The following is a 23,079-nucleotide window of genomic DNA, read 5'->3' on the forward strand; positions in this document are numbered from 1 at the left end:
AACTGGTAACAACATCTGGGCTGGAATACCAGTTGGTTTTGTAAACAGATATTTAATAATTTATATATAACCAAACAGTTTTCCAGAGAAGAGTAAGAATAAGAGAATACTCTGTATTTCTGGATTCTTTTGCTAAGCTTTTCCTATTGAAAATGGGGCACATGGAATAAAATCTGAGCCTGGAAAAATATACACCCGAACAGGTTTTCCTTGGTCAGTGTTCTGGAGAAAGAAGAGTGTAAAATGAGGGATGCTCTTCTCTTTCATTTCAAGCAGAAAAATGAGCACAGACTATAACTCTGTGAAAGAGAACATGAAAGAGAACCCCACTGAATCTACCTGTGTTCTTTGTATTGTCAAGACTAAATGAGAAATCCAGGCATCACTGATGAGTCCTACTGCATTTCCCTGTATACCAGCCCTTCCTAAATACCTGGCATCATGGCATTCCACATATTTCTCTGCTAGTTTTAACTGAAGGCAGGAATGGAGCAGTCTGGGAAAATGGCACTTAATTGAAGAAAATTTGACAACAGTACACTGCAAGCATCTAAAGCAATTTCTTTGAGGTTTAAGTCATAGTCTATACGCTTTATAATTTGCTATAAACTGATCCAACTTTATAACCGTGGAAAAATAGTTAGAAGAGAAAAATCTACCCACTACAAGACAGGAACTACACTACTTAAGTCATTTAGCAGTTACTGTAATCTGTTCTTAAAAGTCTCCAGCGTGGGAGCTGCTGCCATCTCCCTACACAATCTGTTCTCATGCCTTTCCATCAGCAATTTTTTTCCAGTGTATGACCCCCACTGGTGAATAACCTACAAGGAAAAAATGCATTATTTTCCAGCAGTACCTGCCTCATTTGTGGCTCCTTAACTTTCTGTTTTCCCACATCCAATTTTATTTGACCCAAAGACTGGCAGTGGCCAGAAGGTGTTCAGAGTCTCTGCAGCCACTTTACTTATTCCCTTTTCTTCCCCCATGCCTCCAGGTGACTCTCCTGCTGTACGACTCAACCAGGATGAGGCAGCTGCTTTCCAAGTCTGTTGTGATTGATGATGATGATGATGACGAGTATCCCTGGAGGCAGAATGCTCACAAGTACTACGTCCATCTAACCCTCAGCCTTTTCCTCTTTCTCTGGTTCATTCTTGGGAACTACTGGGTTTTTTCTGTGTATCGGCCAAATTTCATACCGCCTTTTCATCAGCCTCAGGATTACTGTGACAAAACCCTGTACATTTTTGCTGTTGGTGTTCTCATTATTAGCCATACTGTTCTGTTTCTCCTTATTTTCTGTAGCTGCTGCATATACTGTTTTTCCAGGCAAAGATTCTCTTCTGAGGAAGACTAAATGCTACATAAATAAATCTCCATGTTTGGGGAAGCGTGTACAACAAAGAACAGGCAATAATTCACCCTTGTGTACATCTTTGTTGTATGATATATATGTGTGATAGCAGTCAACTTCAAGGGGGAATTAAAAAAATACAGTGCCATCTGGAAATAGCTATGCTGAAATACAGCATAGTCTATGCAAAAATGCTGCTGCAGGTGCCAGGGTGTACTCCTGCTAACTTTTACATCCCATTTTGAATTCTGGATGTTTTACCAGGAGAGAGCTCTTGCAGATGGCAAATCCCTCTAAAACCAGGTCCCCCTTATGCTGTATATAGCACAGTACATCTTTGCCTATAAAAGTAGCCATGTTGTTCTCTTCACTGGGATCTGAACATCTCCACACAGTCTTGCTGAAGTTTGCTATTGTCCCTGAGGGAGCTGAGACAAAGGGTTGTACTCAGGCCACTTTGCAAAGCACATGGACTCTGCGGACTCTGGCAGTAACTGAGATGCTCACTGGAGAGCTATTCAGCCCCCTGTCAGACTGGCCAGTAAGCAGCTGTGATAGCAATAGGAGCTTGTATAAAATGCAGCCTGAATATGGCCCTCAGGTCTCTTCTGAAGTTGGACTAGGAAGTATCTATATCTAACTTTGGGGCTAAAGCAGACAGTATGAATACATCCATATACGTCCAATATGTCCAAAGTGAGCCAAGTCTGCTTTGCAAGTCTTTGGCAGAACAAAGAACTGAGCTACTGAGTGTCAGACTGGTGCTTCAACAGGGCTCAGCATTTCCCAGTCAGGGGATACACTTTCTATAGCAGTAATTTGTCAATACCACACTAACACAAAAATTACTGTCGAACCATTGTGATCAAGTTCATAGAAAAACTGATAATGTTACCTTGGTATTTTGAATATAGACCACAACAATAAGACTAGGGTGGGGATGTGAGAATTTCAGGCAGATGTACTCTCTACAGCAGTTCTCTGGTTGTGGTGTGAATGTACATTTGATTTGTTCATCTTGGTGCTGTACATATGAAAATCTGTACTTAATGGACAGATGTAATGCAAGCAGTTTTTCAGTCAGCAGCAGCTTTAAAAGCACCAGCATGCAGAGAGACAATTTTTTTTTGTGACATGTAATGGAACAACCCCAGAAGTGGTCCTGGTAGATTGTTTTTTCATGTGTTGATGAATGCGGTGTAAAAGTGCTCTTTCTGCTTTTGCTCTTATGCACTTATGTCAATGTGGTCAAAATGGAGGGGCTCCCCTCTAGATGAGCTTGAGGGCTGCCCAAGACACAGGAAAAGATGTGTGTTTTGTGTATTTTGTCTGTTAAAACCCACATAGCTGAAACTTGTGTTTTAGAGAAATCCAAAAGGGTTATAAAATGCCTGTGAAAAAGTGAGATATGTAAAAGACCTCAACAATATGCCACAGCTGAACAGGATCTGCTCAACCATCCTTCCTGGGTCTGAGCCTGAAAGCAGTGTAACATCTGTGGGAACCACCTGTCTTCAAACAAGAACATTTATCTCACCAGCTATTGTATAGATAAGCCTGCATTTGGTTTACAAGGATTTTAATTCAGGCCTCAGATTTATGAACTGTTTATTTCCAGAGAACTAATCTTAGAAAGAAGGTACGACAAAGATGAAATAATCTGACATGAGGGCAGTATCAGTGTAGCATTCCCTTGCTCTGCAGCATCAATTCAGGACAGGTCACAGCCAGGCTGCCCCATTCAGAAATCCATGGAATAGGTATTACTATTATTGCTGGCTTAGGCCACGCACAGTTTTATGTAGGGAAATGGGACCAGTGGAAATCTTTCCTTTTATTTGTGGGCCTCAGATTGGATCTGGGAAAAATCACTGGTTGTTTCCCAAGGAGCTGCTCCACCACACTCTCCACTGCCCCTCACACTTTTCTGAAACATAACTGCTGCCAATGGTGAAATACTAGAATTCATCTTTCCCACCACAAACATTACAATGGCTCACCACTTGGGCTTCAGGATTTCAGGGTTCAGTTCTGAACTGATCTATGGGAGTTTACCTTCAGTGGAGAGGGTAATCTTTCATTTGTTAAGAACCCAAAATGTTTAAGAAATTGCCTATCAGAAGGCATAACTCCATCCATCACTCAAATGCAACAGAGCAGCTGTTTATCATTACACAGGAACTTTACCCAGAAGCCTGGAACAGCCATAAAACCAGAAAATTATACTCAGTTGTCAGTGCAAAAGAAATTTAACAAAAAAGTAGCTCCACCCACAGGGCCCCTGTACAAACTTCTCAGTTGGAAAATACTGCTAGAATCACTCTTAATCACCAGGAATTAAGGGCTAATACTCCTGACCTAAGTCTGAATTGACTGTAGTGACCTCACAGCAAGTGATGATGTTCTCCGATTGGAGCAAATAAGAGGAGATTTTAGTTCGGCCCAGACGAGAAGAGCTGTAAGGTGACATTGCCTTGTGTTTGCTGTGTGCTTTCGTGAGCATGGTTACAGCAGCTTGGCAGATGTGCAATGATTTGCCAAGCCTCAGCCACACAACAGTAAACCTGAGGCCTATGCCTCATTCATGGAGGCTAAGACTGACTGATTCTCCACAGTCTGACATGGAGGATTAATTCTTCAGGTATGAGACCCCAGGGCATTCACTGACATCTTGGGAAAGTGCTGCTAAGTCACTGTGCTAGTGCTCAACACCTGGTTGGTACAAACACAAATTTATAGAGGTTGTATTAATGAGGCAAAAGACATTTTTTAAATATTTTGAAGTTGTACAAAATGAACAAAACCAAAACACTTTGCTACAACCAAGAGAGAAAAATTCTGCACTGAGAGTATTTACTGATAGTATTGCACTGATAGTATTTGATGTATCTTGTGTACATCAATATGCTATGGCACATATGAGTGAGAACATCAACACCTCCAAAACAGTTGGAGTCATCAATTCTGTGCTCAAAGGGATCTAAGCATGCCTTCTGCACTTTCAGCAGACTGGAATCTTGCAGGACTGGAGCAGGGATACCTGGTTTGGACATGTGATTAGATACACCTGAGTCACAGTGACTCTTCTGACCCACCAGCTGCACAGTTTCTCTCAAGTTGCCCCAGTAGCACTCAAATCTAAATGAAAACAGTTTAATTGAAGACACTTTATCTCACTTAGGGGCAAGCCATGAACGTGTGCATGGTCCACAGCACCTTAACTTGCAGCAGTACTTTGAATTGCCACAAACTGATGGTGTCGGAGACAAATGCTCAGGCCCTACAGAAGTAGGTGTGATACCTCAGCAAACAGCTGTGGGGGAATTAAGTCATTACAGCCCAAAGGTCAAGCAGCTGAAAATACAGTCTACACCTTAAAATGTTTAATTTGAATTTTGCCACTAGACTAAAATTACAAATTGAAAATGTTAATTTTCTTCCCACAGTTATATAAATGTCTACTGAAAAACTGAACAAAATACACCCTTAAGCTAATTATTATGCACTCAACGTTGACTACAATGCAGGAAACCAGCTCTGTTTCAGTTATATCAGCTCCCCTTCTTGAGAAGGAAAGCTCTATTTCCAGTATTTAAAGGAAAAAAAATATATACATTACTTCGATGGCTAGGATAGCCAGCTCACTGCTAGTTGTGAGTACTACAGGAATCTAGTAGTATGAAGACCCAAAGACAATTCTGCCTGCACACACTGACTCTATACACACACATACAAATGCACTGTCAGGAGCCATGAAATAAGTTACACTTATTACAGTTTATTGCCCACAGTATATTTGTCCTCCCAGTACTCCACCTTCTTTAGCAACAGGCGTAAGATTCCAAAGCTCTAGAGAGTAGCTTTCCACAGCTATTTTAGAAGCAGCAGACAGACAAGCAATCCTTCACTCCAAATGTTGAACACAGACAGCTCCTACCTGCTGGCCCAAAGAAGAGAGAAAAGAAGATCATCAGACATACCACAGACCTCATCTTCTCAGGACTGGAAACCAGAACACTGTGCAGTCAGAGAAGATGATCTCTCTCACAGAGCACTTGCTCTGAGCTTTATGAGGTCCCAAGACATCAGACTTAAAACTACAAGGTAACTGTGCAGAAAAAAAATTAACCTAGAATAGCTTCTGCTTCTTTGTGCCAAGAGCTGTTTCAAATGTCCTAGATCCTGAAATAGGAACAGTTGGTGTAAAAGTTCCTAAATGTTTTGACTTTACAGGCAAAGGGCTACAATGATGAAACTGATGATAACTCATATATATTGTACAACATTTTTAACTAGACCAGTTTCTGTAAGTTTTCTTGAATCTTTTCTCAGATAATTAATATTCTCCAAATTCTAGTTGGTAGGGACTTTGCATCACAAGGAGGATGCTTCTATTTCTACATGTAATACAGAAATGATTGTTACATCGGGACTGTGATTTGAAACTGTTGCTTGGTGGCATAGGTTTCTTCAGGTTCCTGTTCGCTGCTGGAGTAGATGCAGATCCCTCAGGTATCAGCCATAGGAAGAAACAGAAAATGTTTTTAGAAAGTATAGTACTTGAGGGAAAATAAAAAAGGCTGGTAAGAGCCATCTGATATTGCATAGTGCAAGGAAAGTGCTGAATAGAACAAAGTCATTTTGAAAGATTTCTGAACAAATTGTATGGAATTTTGAGAAATCATGTATATGTGTTTGTAACAATGAATTTCTACCAAATGTCTCATTTGAATAAAAATGAGTGTAAGTGCATAAGACTATGTGACTGCAGTCTAAAAATTAAGGTACTTTACATTTACCAGTCATGATAATTTTAATCAAGCCTGCTGCAATTTTGCTGAGATGAATAGTTATATCAGAGACTGATTTCGCCCACAGATTTGAATATCATCCATATTGGCTCTTCTGTATGATTAGTAATACTCCAGCAAAGGAAGAATCCATGATTCCCTTCCCCATGCTGCAGAACAGCAGCTTAAATGTGAGAGATGAAAATTCACAAATCACCATACAAGGAAGCTTTCTTTTTTCAAGGTCCCCTTGATGCCCAGATGAGTTAGGTACCTGCATGTGGAAGGGAGCCTACAAAAAAGATGGAGAAGGACTTTTTAGAGCATGTAGTAACAGGATAATGAGAAATGGCTTCAAGCTGAAAGAGAGTAGGTTTTAGGTTAGATTATAGGGAAAAATTCCTCACTCTAAGAGTAGTGAGGCACTGGAACAGGTTGCCCAGAGAAGTTGTGGGTGCCCCATGCCTGGAAGTGTTTAAAGACAAGTTGCATAGAGTACTGAATAACCTGGTCTTGTGAAATGTGTCCCTGCCCATACCAAGGGGGTTTGAACCACATAATCTTTAATGTCCCTTTCAATGATATCTTATGGATTTGATTGCCAGTCCTTTTGAAAAATATTTAGCCTTTCAGTGTAATATGAAATGAGTACACAGGATGCAAACAGTGGAGAAAAAAAGTCCACTATTCAGTCTTATTCACAAGCTGCTATAAACAGCACGTTTTTATTATCACTGTTTACTTTTGTATTACTATTCTACTTCTGCTTCTGGATTTCACAACAGTAGTTCATAACAGACAATATTTATTTTCAGAATGTATCAGAAAAAAAGAGTTGCTTCAGTATTTTTTGTGAACCTGTTTTTTGTAAAAAAAAAAAAAGTGTCCAACTTGTCCAGGTGAAATAAGACTTTAAATAAACAGGTCTGGTGCTTATTTGCATGGGAAGGTTTGGCTCCACAGCTTTGCGTGGATAAATTTCATATACCTCTGCAAGTTTTGTTACAGCAGCACAGGGACTGCTTGAAGACACAAAGCTTCAGACTGTTCCTTTGACATTTGAACCAAACCGCAACCATGTAAGAAGGTGTGTGTGTTCCTCTGCTTGTAGATACCTCTTGGAAGATAGATTCTACAAGACAACATCTGCAATTTGGTAACAACTGGGCTGGAATAAAATGCTAATAAGCAGGAAGATTTGTAGAAGAATAAAAAAGTGTAGCAGGACTCACCTGAGTTGATAAGCCTGTAAGCATTCCTGTCCAACAGCTAGTAGTAAGAACAGTAAGATCCAGAAGAAGAGCAGTTAGAAGAAAAACAGGTAGCTGAAGAAAATGTCAGTACAGAAAACTGCATTACTGCCACAGCGTAGCAACAAACATGTAGGCATTCAAGTATATTGTTTACTGTAGGAACATAAAGAATTTTTCAGTTATGGAAATCACAAAATTATCTTTTATTGACTAAAGAAATTATTCTCTAGGATGCATATCAACCATAACATTTCACTTTTATTACTTTGAAAATATTCCTAAGTCATCCTATTATTTTAAAAATAATTATATACACTTCAGCTTGCATAAATTATTTTATATATATAGGAGATTAACTAGGTTAGCAGCAGGTTTAGCTGCTTCTCCCAGCCAATTCTTTCCACTTTGGGAGGACACTAAGCAGCCCCTCTCTTCACCAGGACATGCCTGACCCTAGGAAGCCCTGCAGGCTTCCAGAGACCAAAAATCTCAGCATTTTATAAAGCAAATCTATACTTCTGATAAGGCACAGCATGAGATTCCCTTTACTGGCCCCTGAGCAATGAGTAATAGATATGATGACACACTGCCACACTTGTTCCTCAGTAATAAAAGGCTATCTGGTCTGGGGAAAGCCTGACTCTTCACTGGAAACAACACTGGTGATGGCAGCAGCTGGCAAACTTGGTGATGACTTGGGTACACAACAAAGGAAACACCCTACTGTTCACAAAACCACAACACAGGCCAGAACTTCCACCCTTCCCTGCACTCAGGATGAGCAGCTTTGCTCTCTCACCCTGCTACTACCACAAGCACTTCAGACACGTCCCCGAGACCTCAGGGGCTTCATGTTCTTCTTCGACCACTCACCAAACCCTCTCCTTCATCCAGACAACAGGACAAGTGTCAATTGCCTCTCCCCAGGCTGCTGACAGCTCTTGATTGCTATTACACTGACTGGGGCTGTGCCAGGTTTCTAAAGCACAGTCTTCAAGTGTTCTACAACCAGAGCTGAGGCCAGCATGGCAAAAACAGGGTTGGGAGCAGCTCCCACCACAGTGGCTTGCACACAATTGCCACTTCCTTTGGAAACCTGGCCCCAGTTAGAGACGCAGAGCTTTCCTGCAAACCTGGCCCTTAAAGCCTGTGCCTGTTCCCACTGCAATCAGTGGCAACTGAATCAGCTCTGATTGATTTAATAGGGGCAGGCATAGAGACTTAATTAGAAAATTAGTAACTGCAAGGAAAGGAGGGAATGCCCAACAGCCTGCCAGATCCCTGGAAGGAAGCAAAGGAGCCAGTTGTCCTTAAGACCAAGTTTTTAGCCTCTCACCAAAAATAAAAAAAAAAAAAAGGAAAAAAAAAAGGAGAAAAAGGATAATAAAAGAGATTGGCAAAATGGCCTTGAAGCTGTTTTAAACATCTTGTATAATATATAATTGCTTTTCAGCTCTTGAGCACTCTACTTTTAGATCTGTCCCCTGGGAAGAAAATATGAAACACACTAAAATGCACAGCCCTTAACAGCAATCAGCATTTTCAACTTTCCTTTGTGCTAGAAGTAATTAAAACTTTGCTTAAAACTTCTTGCTATTTGACAGGTACAAAGACAAATCAAGTCTAAGGTATGTTTTTCATGTTAGCCCAGCTGAGTGCCAGAGAGGTATTTTTCATCAGCTATTGTGTTTTAAGAAAATTGGGATCCTCAACTCATTACTCCATGAAAAATCCTAATGTCTGGAGGCTCACAGCCACAACACTCCAGAATTTTTCTGTCTTTGGAAGATTACCTGCAGTCATGGAGGGCTTGCATAACAGGCTTGGGGGCTATTTGTACACTGCTAAATGCCAGCACCAGAACACAGGACCACCAGGGCCAAGCCAAGCTGTGCAGTGTTAACCCTGGTGCATCCCCATCTGTGTTTGGGAAAAAAAAAACACCCTTTGAGCAAATTATTCACAATGATATTTGAGCTTGTTTTGGACAGAAGCATCTGCTTAATACCTACTGTGACCTGGGCATCAACAATCTTTACCTGTGGGCAATAAGAGGATCAAGGCCTGGGAATATGCAATGGAGCACTTGAGAGCATAGATATAGGAAAATAATTAAATTGGATATGTTTTATCAGGGATAAACACTGAGCTGTATTTATTAGCCTAGGTGAAGCCATTTTGTTCTGTCCTCAAATGAGGGAAATATTAGGAGCTCAAGAGTCGCTAGCTCTCCCACTTTCAGCTCTGTATGACACAAATATACCAGTTGCTGGCTCTGATAGGGGTCTGAGATGTAGGATGCCAATCCAAGAGAAAAAGTCTTTGTCTAAAAAAATCCCTCATGTTCAGAGCATCATCCTGTTGGAGTTAACTGCTAAGCTACCAGCAGTCAAGAATGAAACCAGAAGATATAAGTTTTTGAATTTCTAAAGCTCCAGAATAGGTTTTAATTCTGTTAACAAGATGTATCAACCTAGAATTCAGTACAGAAGGCAAGACATGCTGTCAAAACTTTTGAAGTGGGCAGAAATTTTGCCCGTGAGAATACTGAGATGCAGGCCCTTCATTAGCAGCACCCAGCTCTTGGCAAAATTACATCTTGCCTTTTTCCTGCACAACCCTTCATCACTGTGATGGCTGGGTTAGCAGAGAGCACTTACACAATCTGTACAGCCTCCTGCCTCTGGAACAACAGTACAGAAGCAAAACACCAGAGGGGATGAAATGAGGCAACAGAAACATCTAGGTGGTGTTAGGACAGTGTACAACGGCTTGCTTTTGATGTGAAGGTTGGACTTGATGATCTTGGAGGTCTTTCCTAACCTTAATGATTGATTCTATGAGGCTGCTCAGACAGACAGACAGAATGCTGTGACAGTTCATTTCTGGGTGCAAGCTTAGCCCCTCAGTACAGAAAAAGCAAGTGTTTCTAAGCAGAAATGTCACAGCTGAATGTGCTCAGTGATTGGTGCACTCTGGAAAGGGCATAATTTCTGGGCATTTACAAAATGTCCTTAAACCACCATTTGATAGAAGGGTACAGCTACACATTGCAATAGGGGCACTGCAGTATTTATGTAATATTCTCTGAGAAAATTGTGTATGTACCAGCATGACACTGGTAGCCAACATTACATTCAAACATCTTCTGTAATCTCAGTATGAGTAATATGCTGTAATTGCCCATTACTGCTTCACCCCCAAAATATTATGAGCTGCTCCCATAATCTCTTTTTGTGTCTGACTCATGGACAGCTTCTGCCAGGCATACTCACTTTGGTTAGCACCTCAGGGCTGCATCAGCCAGCATCATGCTGATCACAGTCCAAATGGTTCAGCCTGTGAGGAATTCTGTGTATCTGCATGCACCCCATTTACTTTCAGAGGCTGGCAGACTGCAGGGATGAACTTCCCAATTTATGAGAACACAGGCTGAAATTACAAACAAAACACATCAGAGCCACAATTCCATTTTGCTTGTACTAAGCCATAATCACAGTTCTTAAGAAATAAATAGGGTAAACACAGTAATGACAAGGGAATACTGTCTTACTGTATTTATATTTTTTAAATGGAGTCTTTCAATTGTTTTAAAAATAAGCATTTTTAAATTTCATGGAAAGGTACGACATGTAGCCAGATGGCCTCTGCATGGAAGAAAATATCACTGTTAAAATGTGTCTCTTTGCCCTCTAGAAACTGTTACTTCACATATAATGTACAGTACAAGCAGATGGAGGTGAGTTCAAAAGTTGTAACTTCATGGTGGGAAGTGCCTTTTGTATGAGCCTAATATTCACATATCATGCTGAGAAAGTGGAAGACTTTAGTACAAGGCATTTGCCAGAGCAAAGAGATTTGGAGATTTAGAAAAAGAAGTATCAGGCTATAATACAGAATCAAAAAAGAGAGAACATTCCTATTTCTCCACTATCTGTGTTATTGAAATCAGGTAACCTAAGCTCTTGAAAACTTAGATAGGGTTCCCAAAGGAGCTTCTCTGCCTGTGGCCCTGCACATCCTATAAAATACATGAATTTATCCAACCTGCACACAGAACTTTCTAAGCACATAGACCTTTTGCATAATTAAAAGTATCATTATACCTATAATGACAATTTCCTCATTGCTGACGTGGGCTATCCAGATGCAGCTCCAAGTGCTTCTCCTGGACCTCCTCTTCATAGGTCCAAAGTATATAAACAGAAAACACTTTTGAATTTCACTCCCCTTAGTGCAACAGCCACTCGGGTATCCTTTCCTTTCCGGAATACTTCATTTCACCAGTAGGAGCTAGGTATTTAATGGATTTGTTATGTAAAACACTACTTCACGTGGCACGGCATCATTTTTCATATTTCTCTGGCAGCATCCCTTTGGCAGCTTTCCAGGGCAGAGGATGCAGGCCTGTAGCACGGCTCCCCACTCCCAGAACACATCAGCCTGTTTCCAGTCCTGCCTTAGCCGCGGGCAGCATCTGCCCCAAGCTGGAGCCCTGGGAAATCCTCCATCCTTCATCCGCCACCACCTTCGCCAGGCACAGTCGCCTGCAGCGAGGCAGGGGCTGGCTACAGCTATCCCTCATGGCTAATAGAGAAGAGGAGAAAACAGAAAGGATAAGAAGAACCAGCCCACGAATTGCTGCTAAGGAAGAAGCTGGCACCACTACCCGCACTATCACACTCGCTGCGCTGCCTCGCACACTCCCTTTAGCGCGGCCGGGCCGAGGGGAGCCGCCCCTCAGGCCTTACCTAACACGGCCGGGCCGGGCCAAGGGAAGCCGCCCCTCAGGCCTTATCTAACACAGCCGGGCTGGCCGGGAGCCTTATGTAAGGGCAGAGGCGGGGCTGGCCCGGCTGCGGGGGCGGTGGCAGCAGCAGCGCCATGTCCTGGTACCGCAACACCGTGTGGTTCGTGAAGGGGCTGCGGGAGTACACGAGGTATGGGCGGCGGCCGCGTGGGGCGGGCGCAGCGCCCGGGCTGAGCCGCTCCTGTCTCTCCGCGGTGGGGCCGTGTTCATGTGGTGTTTTATGGACGGCTGCCCACCCCCGTGAAGGCGGGCGGATTCCAGCCCCGCTCGGTGAGGGCGCCCGGCCCGGCCCGCCCTGGGGCTCCGGCCGCCCCCCGAGGGCCGAGGTCGGGGCTGGGTGGGCTGGGGCGGCCAAACGCCCCCGCGAGTTGACGCTTTGATTGCAAAGCACTGGGGCAGGCTGCCCGGGGAAGTGATGCAGACACCATCCCTGGAAGTCTTGAAAACAACCTCTGGATACGGCACTTGAGGCTGTGGGTGAACGTGGGTGGATGGTTGGACTTGATGATCTTAAGGATGTTTTTCCAACCTTAATGATTCTGTGATACATTGGTGTTCGCAGTGTCACTGGTATTCATGGCCTGCCCCATGGGTACAGAGAGTAAATAGGGCAATTACTGGATGCTGAGCTGTGAAAGTGCTTTTCAGCCCACACACGTGTTTGTTTTGGAAGGGCTCCCTTCTAGTTTCTCACAGGTGTCTCTTGATTTGTTTAGAGGTGGTTACGAGTCTGCTTCCAAGCGCTTCAACCCAGCTGATGTGGAGGTGGATGTGGCTGGAAGATCCTTCCTGGTCACTGGAGCAAACAGTGGCATTGGCAAGGCCACGGCCAAGGAGATAGCGAGGAGAGGTGAGCAGGGCTGCTGTGGGGCTCCCAGGAGGCTTACAGAGAAGATGGAAGGCAGGTTTGGCCTTCCAGCACTTACACACAAACACAAATCCCTGGGATGTGGTATCATTTCACAGGGGTCTTACTGTGAGTTGGAGGTTTAAGCACAATCAGTGCAGTGAAAACTGGGATAAGGAAACCAAATTGGCAGAGAGGACGTGCACATTGTTTTTCAAGTGCATGTTTACCAAAACTATCTGTGTTATACTGGCATCTAAGGATGTTGGTGACTGATCAGTGTCTGTTTAAGGTTAATTCGGTACAAGTAGCAGCCTGGCTGAATTTGAACTGAGGAATCTGCAAATCTGTCATATGATGAAAGAAAACAATTGTCTTTACAAAAATGAGATGGAAGAGCATAAAAAACCCGAATGTAGCTGCTCTTAATCTTAATGATAACATCCTGGAGTTTGTGCCCTTTGGCTGATTACATGTAATTATGTTTTTATGTTGCTATCTGTACACAAGGACTTGGTGTAAACTGGGCCTAGCTGCTGCTGAAGGATAAACCTAATCCCTTGCAGAATTGACAAAGTAATTCCTGTTGTGCAAGAGTGACAGGAGTTTTGGCATGTAGAATGAAGGGGAGGAGCTTGTGGCTCTTTTCTCTCTTTGTTGTGCTTAGGTTTTGTAACCATCTTATGAAGGAAAGTGGCGACTCAGTTAAACAAAACTAATTCAAAACTGTTAGCATCAAAGAGTCTTTGAGTTTAAGATCTTCATCAGTGCCAACATGTGATTGATTTCAGGTTCCTACCACTGCTATTGTACATAATCACTTTATGTAAGTACTGCTTTGTCAGGTGACTGTTCTGCTCACAAATGGACATCTCTACCAGGTTTTGCAAGTTGGAAAGCTGGCTGGATCTCTATGGGATTTGGTCATCATGTTTAGCAGAACAACCTTGGGCTCAGACTGTGTGTCTGATATGGGCATTGCTGTTCACATGAAGTTAAAATGACTTCCCGGTCCCATCCTTGAACATCTCACTTTGAAACTCTGTGTCAGCTGTTGGGGCTCAGGCTTCTAGTTGAATCTCTTCATGTACTCCATGATAAGTGAATAAGGAATTCTAGCTCAGCAGAGGAATAATCAGGCTCTGTTGGCTTTACCTTCAAGCACTCAGATGTTTCTAACTGACAATTGCTATAGTCTGAGTTCAGCTTTTCTCTGAATCGGTGTCTTATGGATATTTGGATTTGGGCTTTCCTCTATGTCTTGTGAACTGCACTTCCAGTGTGACCGTGTTCACAGGGGTTTTTGAATGAGGCAAGAGACGAGAATGTTGACTCCATGTTCAGAAGGCTTGATTTAATATTTTATTATATATATATTACATTATAACTATACTAAAAAGAAAAAGAAGGATGAACTTTCCTCAGAACCTAGCTAAGCTAAGAATAGAAAAGAAAGGAATGATAGCAAAAGCTAGCTCTCTCGGACTCTGTCTGAGATAGCTCAGTCCTTGATTGGCCATTAATTATAAACACTCAAGATGGCCCAATCAAAAATCTACCTGTTGCATTCCATAGCAGCAGATAACCATTGTTTACATTCTTTTTCTAAGACCTCAGCTTCCCAGAAGAGAAAATCCCAAAGAAAGGATTTTTAGTGAAAAAGATGTCTGTGGCACTTCCAGCTTGATACAGTCTTCTCCCAACTAATCTGACTATTCCCATGTGTTACATTCAAATAGTTTCAGTCTTTACCAAACAAAATACATTTAAATTCATTTCCTAATGTGTCATTCACACCTAAACTTCCCCCATCAGTTGCTCAGTGGAAAAATCTCTCCTGTGGACAAAAGGTTTCATTATCAGACCCCAGACTGGGCTGTGCAGTGTGTGACTGTATCATTCAAAGGTAGACTTGGTGTTCTGCCTTTGGGTTCTGGGCACTAAAAAACATGACCCGACACAGTTGTTGTTTCTATTATGGATTAATTATGTTTCTATTAGGGATTAATTCTTAGAGCTTTCTAGAGGTGGACTGCTAGCACTCCCTAAAACACTTTTTAAAACAGGCAAAAGTAAGGCATAAGGAGCATAAGTATTCCTAGGACTGAAATTAACACATAACTTGTAACAATCAGAGAATATGTGATGCAAAAAAAACCCAAAACGTTGCCTAGTTGTACTTTTGTCTTGTGTTTGAAGGCTTTCTTTAATATGATTAAGTGATGAGATTGTGGTAAGTATCCAGGTCTCTGAGAAGAGCCTTGCCTTGTGTCTCCTTTCATGGAAAAACAGGTTGGAAGAGACCTCTAGAGGTCACCTTGTCCAGCATCTCACTTGGGGCAGGGCTGTTGGCAGCAGTAGATCAAACCAGTCATTGCTGTGTCTCGCTGCTTGATACCTCAAGGATGCAAATTATGCATCCTCTTGAGAAAGCCTGTCTATGGAGAAGAAACCTACTGAAAATTATTTTTCTGATGAAAAATAATTCAGATGACCTGAGCCTCCCAAGCTGCATTTGAGGCCATGGTCCTCCTTGTATTATCTCCCACTGTTGAGAATTCTGATATCTGGCACTTTTATTTCCTTTCTGCAGAGCAATTCTAGTCACTTGTATTGTTCAAGCTCTTTACTGAACTTCCTAAAACATATATTAAAAAAAACCATCTATGGTGCAGATGCCTTAGCTCCAATTTCCCCTTTATCTCTGGTGTTTCACCCACTAAACATGATGTACAGACTTGACAGAAATGGTTTGAGCACTGTACTTAGAGTGCAGTGGCTTTTTCCTTGCCTGATGACCCTGCCTGCCTTCACAGGAACGAAAGCCAAGCAGAAATATTCCAGCATTTTTCCTATAGCCAGTATCTCACCTAATTAAAATGCTGATGTCTCACCCAAATGCAGTTAGTAATTAATTATCAAATGCTTTTCTTGTTGCAATCCACCAGGGGGCACGGTTCATCTGGTTTGCCGAAATAAGGAACGGGCTGAAGTTGCCAAAGAGGAAATAGTGACGGAAACGGGCAATCAGGTGAGTTGTTTTTTAGTCTTTTGTTTACTTTTAGAAAGGTTGTTAATATTAAAGACCCCAGAGGCCATGAGATACTCTTCCAGCATCTTGATGTTGTGTTTTTAATAGTATTTTCATACAGACATGGAAACATCTAGCAGTTTATAATTCAAATGATTTGAAGTGATTAACTTCAAACCATTTGAATCACCTAACTTCATTAGGTGATGTATTCTGTGATTAGTAACATCATCAGCAGCATGCTGTTTTATCTAATGTTTGTTTGTTGATTTTCTTTTTGATGTCCTACTTACTATTCCTAACTATGTGTCTCAGGCTTTTAAAAGTTAATGCATTGCAACAGTATTGCAACAACATTTATGAGTCTACAGCATTGGAGCTGAAGGTTTTATGTGTCTGAATAACATGCTCTTGATTTGCTAAGGTTGGCTGCTCTGTGAAGTCCTGTGTATGGTACTAATTCCGTGCTCTACATGCCTTTTCATTTCCTTTTCTTATAGTACCTCTTCCTTCCCTCTGTTAGACATTCTTTTTGTTTCTGTGTACATCACTGTACAGTCCACCTCTATATTTGTCACTGTTGCTTTCATTAGTTGTTCAGGAGGATGTGCTTATGGAGTTCACTAGTCATTATGTTTCTTACTTGGTGCCCTGGTTTTGGCTGGGATAGAGTTAATCTCCCTTCCAGCAGTTCCACTGGTGCTATGCTTTGGATTTGTGACCAAACCAGTGTTGACAAGCCACAGTTTAGTTATTGCTGAATGGTGCTCACACAGCCTGAAAGCCTGTTCTTATTCTCACACTGCCCCACCAGGTGAGCAGGCGAGGATGCACAAAAAGATGGGAGGGGACACACTGGAACAGCTGACTCCAGCTGACCAAAGGGACACCTCTGACCATAGGACATTTTGCTCAACAGTAAAAGCTGGCAGGAAGAAGGAGCAAAAGGGGGCATTCACAGATCTGGTATTTGGCTTTCCAAATCACTGTGGCGTAGGATGAAGTCCTGCTTTCCTGGGGATTGCTAGATGCCTGCCTGACAATAAGATATGGTGAATTAATTCCTTGTTTTATTTTGTTTGCATGCACAGTTCTGCTTCTCTTGTTAATGTCTTTATCTCAGCCCAAAAGTTTTGCCTGTTTTGTCCTTGTGCTTGTTTCCCCATTTCCACTGGGAATGGAGTGAGTAAATAGGGTTGTATGGGGCTGAGCTACCTACCAGGGTTAACCCAGAGCACATGGACGGAGACCTGTCTTCATTTTAAATAATGACTTGGCTCTTGTACACTGTATTTTAATCCCAGTAATAGGTTTTAATGTGGATCAAAAATTCTGGAGAGTTTTTATGGTTAGAAATGTCATATTGACTAAATTTCTGCTCTTTGATTTCAGCTCCCTAGTGTGACAGCTAGCATTACTCTTCAGTTCTTTAATGGAGGTGAATTCGATCAGTCCTTATGTAGAAATAAACTCTTTCCAGCTGTCTATAGCTGTGTAATCCCATGGCTATAGTAAGGCTGGTGATTATCTGTGTTACCTCCTTCTCTAACTGCAGTCAGGCTGCCTGGGAAGAGAGGTGAGTTTGACCTCTGAAGGTTCCTTCATGTTCTGCCTTCTGTCACCTGATGAAAAACACTTGAGGCAAATAATATTCTCCCTCTAAAGGCAGCATAATTACTGCATTCCCACTTTTTGGTAGGCTGCAGACCTGTCATTTCTGTAGTCATGGGGGAGTGTGAGGGCACTGCAGGACTTGTTTGTGACCCTGGGGACGGGGCACTTGTGCAGAGAGCAGCTCTCAGTGAAGTGTTAGATGAGCTGTACAAGGGGCCCTGTGGGACACATGACTGCGCTGGGAAGTGCATTTTAATAAGGAGTCCACAAGAATATCCTTCTTTATAAGTGCTCATTCAGAAGCAATACAGAGAGATAATAAAATGCTTTATCTGCAACTTGACAGGCTGTATCCAGGCTGAATTTGCTCTTCCTGATAATTTGGATGGAGATCCTGTTACAGTATACACCAAAGATTTTTTCCATCTTCCACAGTACATGCTGGAGTGCAGTGCTGAAATGGAGTTATTTGGCAGTCACCTGCCCCTAGATCTGGGAACTGGAAAGTTCTCCTAATTTGTTAAAATAGATCAAGTCACAGAGATTAGGTTTGCTTTGAAAATGGCTTTGCTACCATTGAGGACTTTCATAGGGAACAGGTCTTGAATATCCCTTTCCTGAGTCAATGTGACAGTCTTCAGCAGATAGGCGTTGATTTAGATCTTTTTCAATGTCTGAAATCCCTTGCAATACTGAACATCTGCCCAAAAAATATCTCTTCTGTACCAGAAGATAATGGTATTAGTTTTAAAAGTAGAAAGTTTAAGGAGGTATCCAGCTTGAACCAGTAGAGCAATGTCAAATTTTTGGTCAAAAATGATTCACAAAATGGATATGGTTGGAAGGGACCACAGTGGATCATCTGGTCCAGTCTCCTTGATCAAGCAGGGTCATCCTAGAGCACATTATTGCAATGAGAAAATTCTGATTCAAACTCAGCTAAGGAGCTGAAGTCAACTGACTAGAGAGAAAGTCATGTGCTTTTTTATCTTCAGGGAAGCAGAATTGCAGGCAGGGAATAATGCCATATCATTTCTTCAGCTTCTTCACTTTTCTTGTTTGCTTGTATAATGAGTATTTAAAGAAACAACTTGGAAAGAAAGGAGGCCCTTTAATGATTATTTGTTGTTTTGCAAGAGAACACATCCTCTGCATAATTATTTTAAAACTGCCTTTTCCTGGCATACGTCATAAGACTATCTGTGGTGTGTCTTTGAGACTAAGTGCTGTCTAGGAGAAGAGTAGGAGTTGATGTGCCTTTGTATGCTGGTAAATGCCACTGTGATTGTACTGTGTAGAGCACAAATCTGCAAAAAGCAAAATAATTGTAGCAAACAGTAAAAGGCTTTTGATGTTTTGGAGGGAGGGATTATTTCTAGCTTTAGTGGTTTAGAAAATGATAACTTTGCTTTATGTCAACCCTTTTTTTATTTTTTTTTCCTATTGCATCCACATTGCTGGCCATAGTATTGCAAAACATTTGCAAGAGCGTTGTGATGTGGAGTGACTGACAAGGGTTTAGCAGTTAATGCAGCAGTTAGCATGCAAGGGGATGCAGAAGGCACCCAGCACTCTGGGGCAGCTGCAGTGGGTGCAGTGCTGCTCCTGAAAGCAGGCTTTACCACCCTGGCTGGAGCAACTGTGCCTGGCACAAGGGACACTAGCCTGGACAGAGCTCCAGAGGGATAATGTGGCAGATGTTGGATTGCAGGGAGTGACTGGGACTTCTCCTTGAGTCTGGGGCAGCGCATTATGGTGGCTTCATGTGTTGGATTCTGCTGTCCTCAGGGTGCTGAGCTGCCAGGTGATGTGACAGCAGGAGATGAGCAGGCTGCAGAACCACAGGGAATAGGAACAGGAGATTGGCAGGGTCTACAGAGAGTAGAAGAGCACGTTGCATGGAAGGAGGGACAGCTAGAAGCTGCATTTGAATAAGTAATGGATAGAGACTTCTAAGATGGTGTCATGGTTTGAGCCTGGCACAGAGCCAGTGCCCCCCATGAAAATGCCTCACCCTGGTGTCTGCTGTGAGATGTGACCAGGAATAAGCAAAACAGGCTCCAACTTAAACATAAAGAACACTTTATTACCTAAACTACAGGAAAATAGGGAAAGACTATAAGGAAAAGAAAAAAAAATTGAAAACCTTACAAAAACTACTTTCCCCCCTCCCCACTACCTGACTTTCCCAATCCGATACATTCTCCCAAATCATCAACTGCCCAGCCTTGGCCCCACACTTTAGTATACTCAAACTGCAGTTCATGAAGAGGAAAGGAGTCCTTCTTGTTCCATAGGCTTCCCCTGGAAACACACTGAAACCTCGTGCGCTTCCCTGTCACTTCGGCACCGCCCGGAAAAAGTCCTTTTGCCGCTTGTGACATCTTCCTTCCATGCCCAGTGCTCTCACCACTGACGCATGGCCAGAGCTGCTTTTAGGGTTGTCTTTCAAGGATGCCTTGTCTCACTCCAAAAAGGCACAGTCTCTGCTTTGGGACATCTGTCCCCCCCATATTTTTCCAACCCCCTGGGGCCGGGGGGTCCTCACGAAGAACCCTCCTGGTTTTGAGCCACTGCTTCCCCCTAAATGCAGTCTGTGTCACAGGAACAACTGAGTCCATGGCCACAAGAAAAGTCCAGCCAAAAGGCCACTCCAAATCATCTCTCCCCATTCAATCATCTCCACGTTCCTTGGGCCAGGTCCTTGTCTCATCTCATCTCTTATCTCCCTTCTTATTCAGCTTCGAGGAGGATTAGCATTTTTGCAAGGCCCCAATCATGAAAGAAAGGGTTAAAAGTTTTCAGTCTCTGTCTATCTCAGAATGCTGGTACTCCCACAGGTGCTGCTGCTCTGCCGGCCAGGCTGCACTCTTCCCTCCCCTTTCTCCTCCCGGGCTGGCTGCTATCACATTCAGACGCCGGCTCTCCTCTCTCTCCCTCCTGGGGGGGGGGGGAATGGCTGCCCGATGTCTCTTGGGGCTCCACCACCCTTCCATCCTTGAGAGCTTTCTCACCCCCATCTCTGTCCAGGCCCCGGGCCTACCGCATGGCTGCCCCTCCCCCGCCCAGCAGCAAGGCTGGACAGGGGAGGGTGATCTGACCTCTTCGAAGCGACGTCCCAAGAGAGAGTGCCAAGGGCAGTGCCCTGCTTTTTAACCCCTGTGTATTCTCGGAGGTGTGTCCAAACCCCACTGGCTACACCAGGTGCCAGTCTCAAACCCAAAACCTTCATTGGTTTGACCACAGCTTCCCAGAATTCCCACTCCTTCCTGGTCAAACCACCACAGATGGGGAGGAATTAAAGCTTGTGAATGCTGGCAACAGAAGGCAGCTCCCTCTCTGCCTGCAGATGTGCATTTATAGGATAGGTATAGTGCCATGGTAACAGATGAGGAAGAGCAAGCTCTGTCAGGGGAGGTGTTGGAGGCAGATGATCCTGAACAGTTGTTGACAGTGGGAGGAAGTCGTGGGTGATGATGGCTGAAGGCTCCTTCCTGTGGGGGGGTGGAGGCACCCGTCTGCAGTCTTGGCTTGATGACTTGAGAGGTTTGTCACTTGCTGGGAACTCAGATGTAAGGTACTGCAGAGAGTCTGCTGGGGCTGCTCTGGACCTTGGCCTGGTACCTTTTGTTTCCCAGCCACATGGGCACCCATGATATTGTGAGGGGTAACCTGGAGTTCATTGAGAGTGTTTAGAGAGCCAAGGGCATGGAAGCCCTAGCGGTTGTCTCCTAAATCCACACAGTGAAAGAGAAGGGCTTGAGCAGGAGCATGTATGCCCTGCAGATCAACACCTGAATGGTCAGCTGGTGCCACTTTGGCCTTAGCTTCCATGGCTTCTTGGACCTTCTCTGTTAAATGAGCTTTGCTGAGGAGGGATGATGTATTAGAGCAAGAGTGTCTTTGCCAGCAGGTTTACTAAGCCTACTGAGGAGGCTTCAAAGGGGTCTCATTGGTTTGTAGTGACCAAACCCAGAAGAGTAGAAGAGTCATGGGAGCAGTGAGTGTCTAGGGGACAGGAAAATGGAGAAAGCTCTCACAGTTTTCATGAAAAAGTAGCATATCTGGGAGCCCATTTCAGATTCCTGTTCATGAGTACACAAAGCATAGGAAACACAGGAATCCATGCAGGCCTGTAGAGCTGGGATCTCACTGGGATTAGGCAGAAATAGTTGGCATTACTAGAGTGCTGGAGTGGATGTATACTCTTGCTTGTTGTACTGGTTTTGGCTGGAATAGGGTTAGCTTTCTTCACAGTGGCTTGCATGGGTCTGTGTTTAAGATTTGTGATGAACAGAGGGTTGATAATACAGAGATGCTTTTGCAATTGCTGAACAGGGTTTACATGGAGCAAATGTCTTTTCTACTTTTTGTACTGCCACGCTGGAGAAGAAGCTGGGGTTGCATGGGAGCTTGTGAGGAGACACAGCCAGGACAGGTTGACTAACTGACCAAAGGGATATCTCACACCATATGATCTCATGCTCAGTATATGAAGCTGGGGGAAGGAAAAAGGAATGGGGAGATGTTTAGGCTGGTGGCTTCCCAAATAACTATTATGTGATGGAGCCTTGCTCTCTGGGACATGGCTGAACACCTGCCTGTCCATGGGAGGTAGTCAGTTAATTCCTTGTAAAAAGTCTAAAGTGCCTGGTATTCCTAGGCAGTTTCCCATCCAGGTACTATCCAGGCCCAGCCCTGATGAGTTTCTGAGATCAGACAAGATTGGGTTTTCTCAGGGTGGTATGCTCATAGGCTTGGGGTATTTTTGCTTGTCTGTGGCTTTTGCTTTCTCTATTAATCTATCTTTATCTCAGCCCACAAGTTCTCTATCTGTTATCCTTCTGATTCTCTCCCTGATCCCTTTGGTGACATGACTCTGCCTGTGGGCAGGAGAGGAGCAGTGCTCTCCTTAACTTTGACAAGGCTTTTTACATGGTTTGCTATGATATCCTTGTATCCAGTTTGGAGGGATGTGGTTTGAACTGGTGGACAAAAAGTGGGTGGGAAACTGTCCGGATTATGTGGCTTTAAAAGTAACAATCAACAGTACAGAGCTGATCTGTTAATGATTTTTAGTGGATTCCCTCATGAATCAATACAACGGCAGAACCTGATGACTTTTTAAGAGCACAGATGACAGAATGAAGGTGGCAGGTGCAGTCTTTGCCTAGCTGGCTGGAAAGCAGATGGCAGAAAGGGACCTGGGAGTGACAAGTTGTCCCTCTGTGAGCAGTGTCCTGGGGCAAGGGAGGCCAACCATACCCCAGGCTGTATGAACATGAGTCTAGCCAGCAGGCTGAGGGAAGTGCTCTTCTTCTTGATTAATCCTTTGTGAAACCACAGCAGGAGTCCTGTGCCTGGCTTTGGACTCCCC

The 23,079-nt window shown here is 43.4% G+C and overlaps 2 protein-coding genes and 2 long non-coding RNA genes across 11 annotated transcripts in view; 2 read left to right on the plus strand and 2 right to left on the minus strand.

The window, feature by feature from the left end:
* TMEM272 (transmembrane protein 272) overlaps nt 1-8,419 on the plus strand; it is a 27,985-nt gene extending 19,566 nt beyond the window's left edge. For all 3 annotated transcript variants that reach the window (XM_026790652.2, XM_026790654.2, XM_026790653.2), the window contains one exon: nt 998-8,419. In XM_026790652.2, the coding sequence (XP_026646453.1) occupies nt 998-1,360 (363 nt within the window). In that variant the 3' untranslated portion in view covers nt 1,361-8,419. The remainder of the gene's footprint in view (nt 1-997) is intronic.
* Nucleotides 5,948-12,273, minus strand: LOC113458665 (uncharacterized). 2 transcript variants are annotated; one of them, XR_012579033.1, is made up of 4 exons: nt 12,152-12,273; nt 10,676-10,832; nt 7,380-7,472; nt 5,948-6,439 (listed from the first exon to the last, which is right to left on the minus strand). It is a non-coding gene; the product is annotated as an uncharacterized LOC113458665 (long non-coding RNA). The 2 variants fall into 2 exon arrangements; XR_003379142.2 differs by having other exon boundaries at nt 11,507-12,171.
* The window catches only part of DHRS12 (dehydrogenase/reductase 12), a 36,371-nt gene continuing 25,490 nt past the window's right edge, over nt 12,199-23,079 (plus strand). For 3 of the 5 annotated variants that reach the window (XR_012579031.1, XM_074535406.1, XM_074535408.1), the window contains exons 1-3: nt 12,199-12,340; nt 12,927-13,060; nt 16,006-16,088. Coding sequence is in view for 3 of the 5 variants with exons in the window: in XM_074535406.1 (XP_074391507.1) it covers nt 12,285-12,340; nt 12,927-13,060; nt 16,006-16,088 (273 nt within the window). In the remaining 2 variants the exon portion in view is untranslated. Of the gene's footprint in view, nt 12,341-12,926; nt 13,061-16,005; nt 16,089-17,115; nt 17,141-23,079 lie in introns of those variants that run through there. The other 2 variants (XM_074535410.1, XM_074535409.1) reach the window with 2 other exon arrangements.
* Nucleotides 19,655-23,079, minus strand: part of LOC141728210 (uncharacterized) — a 584,197-nt gene continuing 580,772 nt past the window's right edge. Inside the window, exon 4 of the long non-coding RNA XR_012579032.1 lies at nt 19,655-20,971. This is a non-coding gene — a long non-coding RNA (uncharacterized LOC141728210). The remainder of the gene's footprint in view (nt 20,972-23,079) is intronic.

The sequence above is a fragment of the Zonotrichia albicollis genome, chromosome 2 (assembly GCF_047830755.1).
Source record: "Zonotrichia albicollis isolate bZonAlb1 chromosome 2, bZonAlb1.hap1, whole genome shotgun sequence".
NCBI classification, from domain to species: Eukaryota; Metazoa; Chordata; class Aves; order Passeriformes; family Passerellidae; genus Zonotrichia; species Zonotrichia albicollis.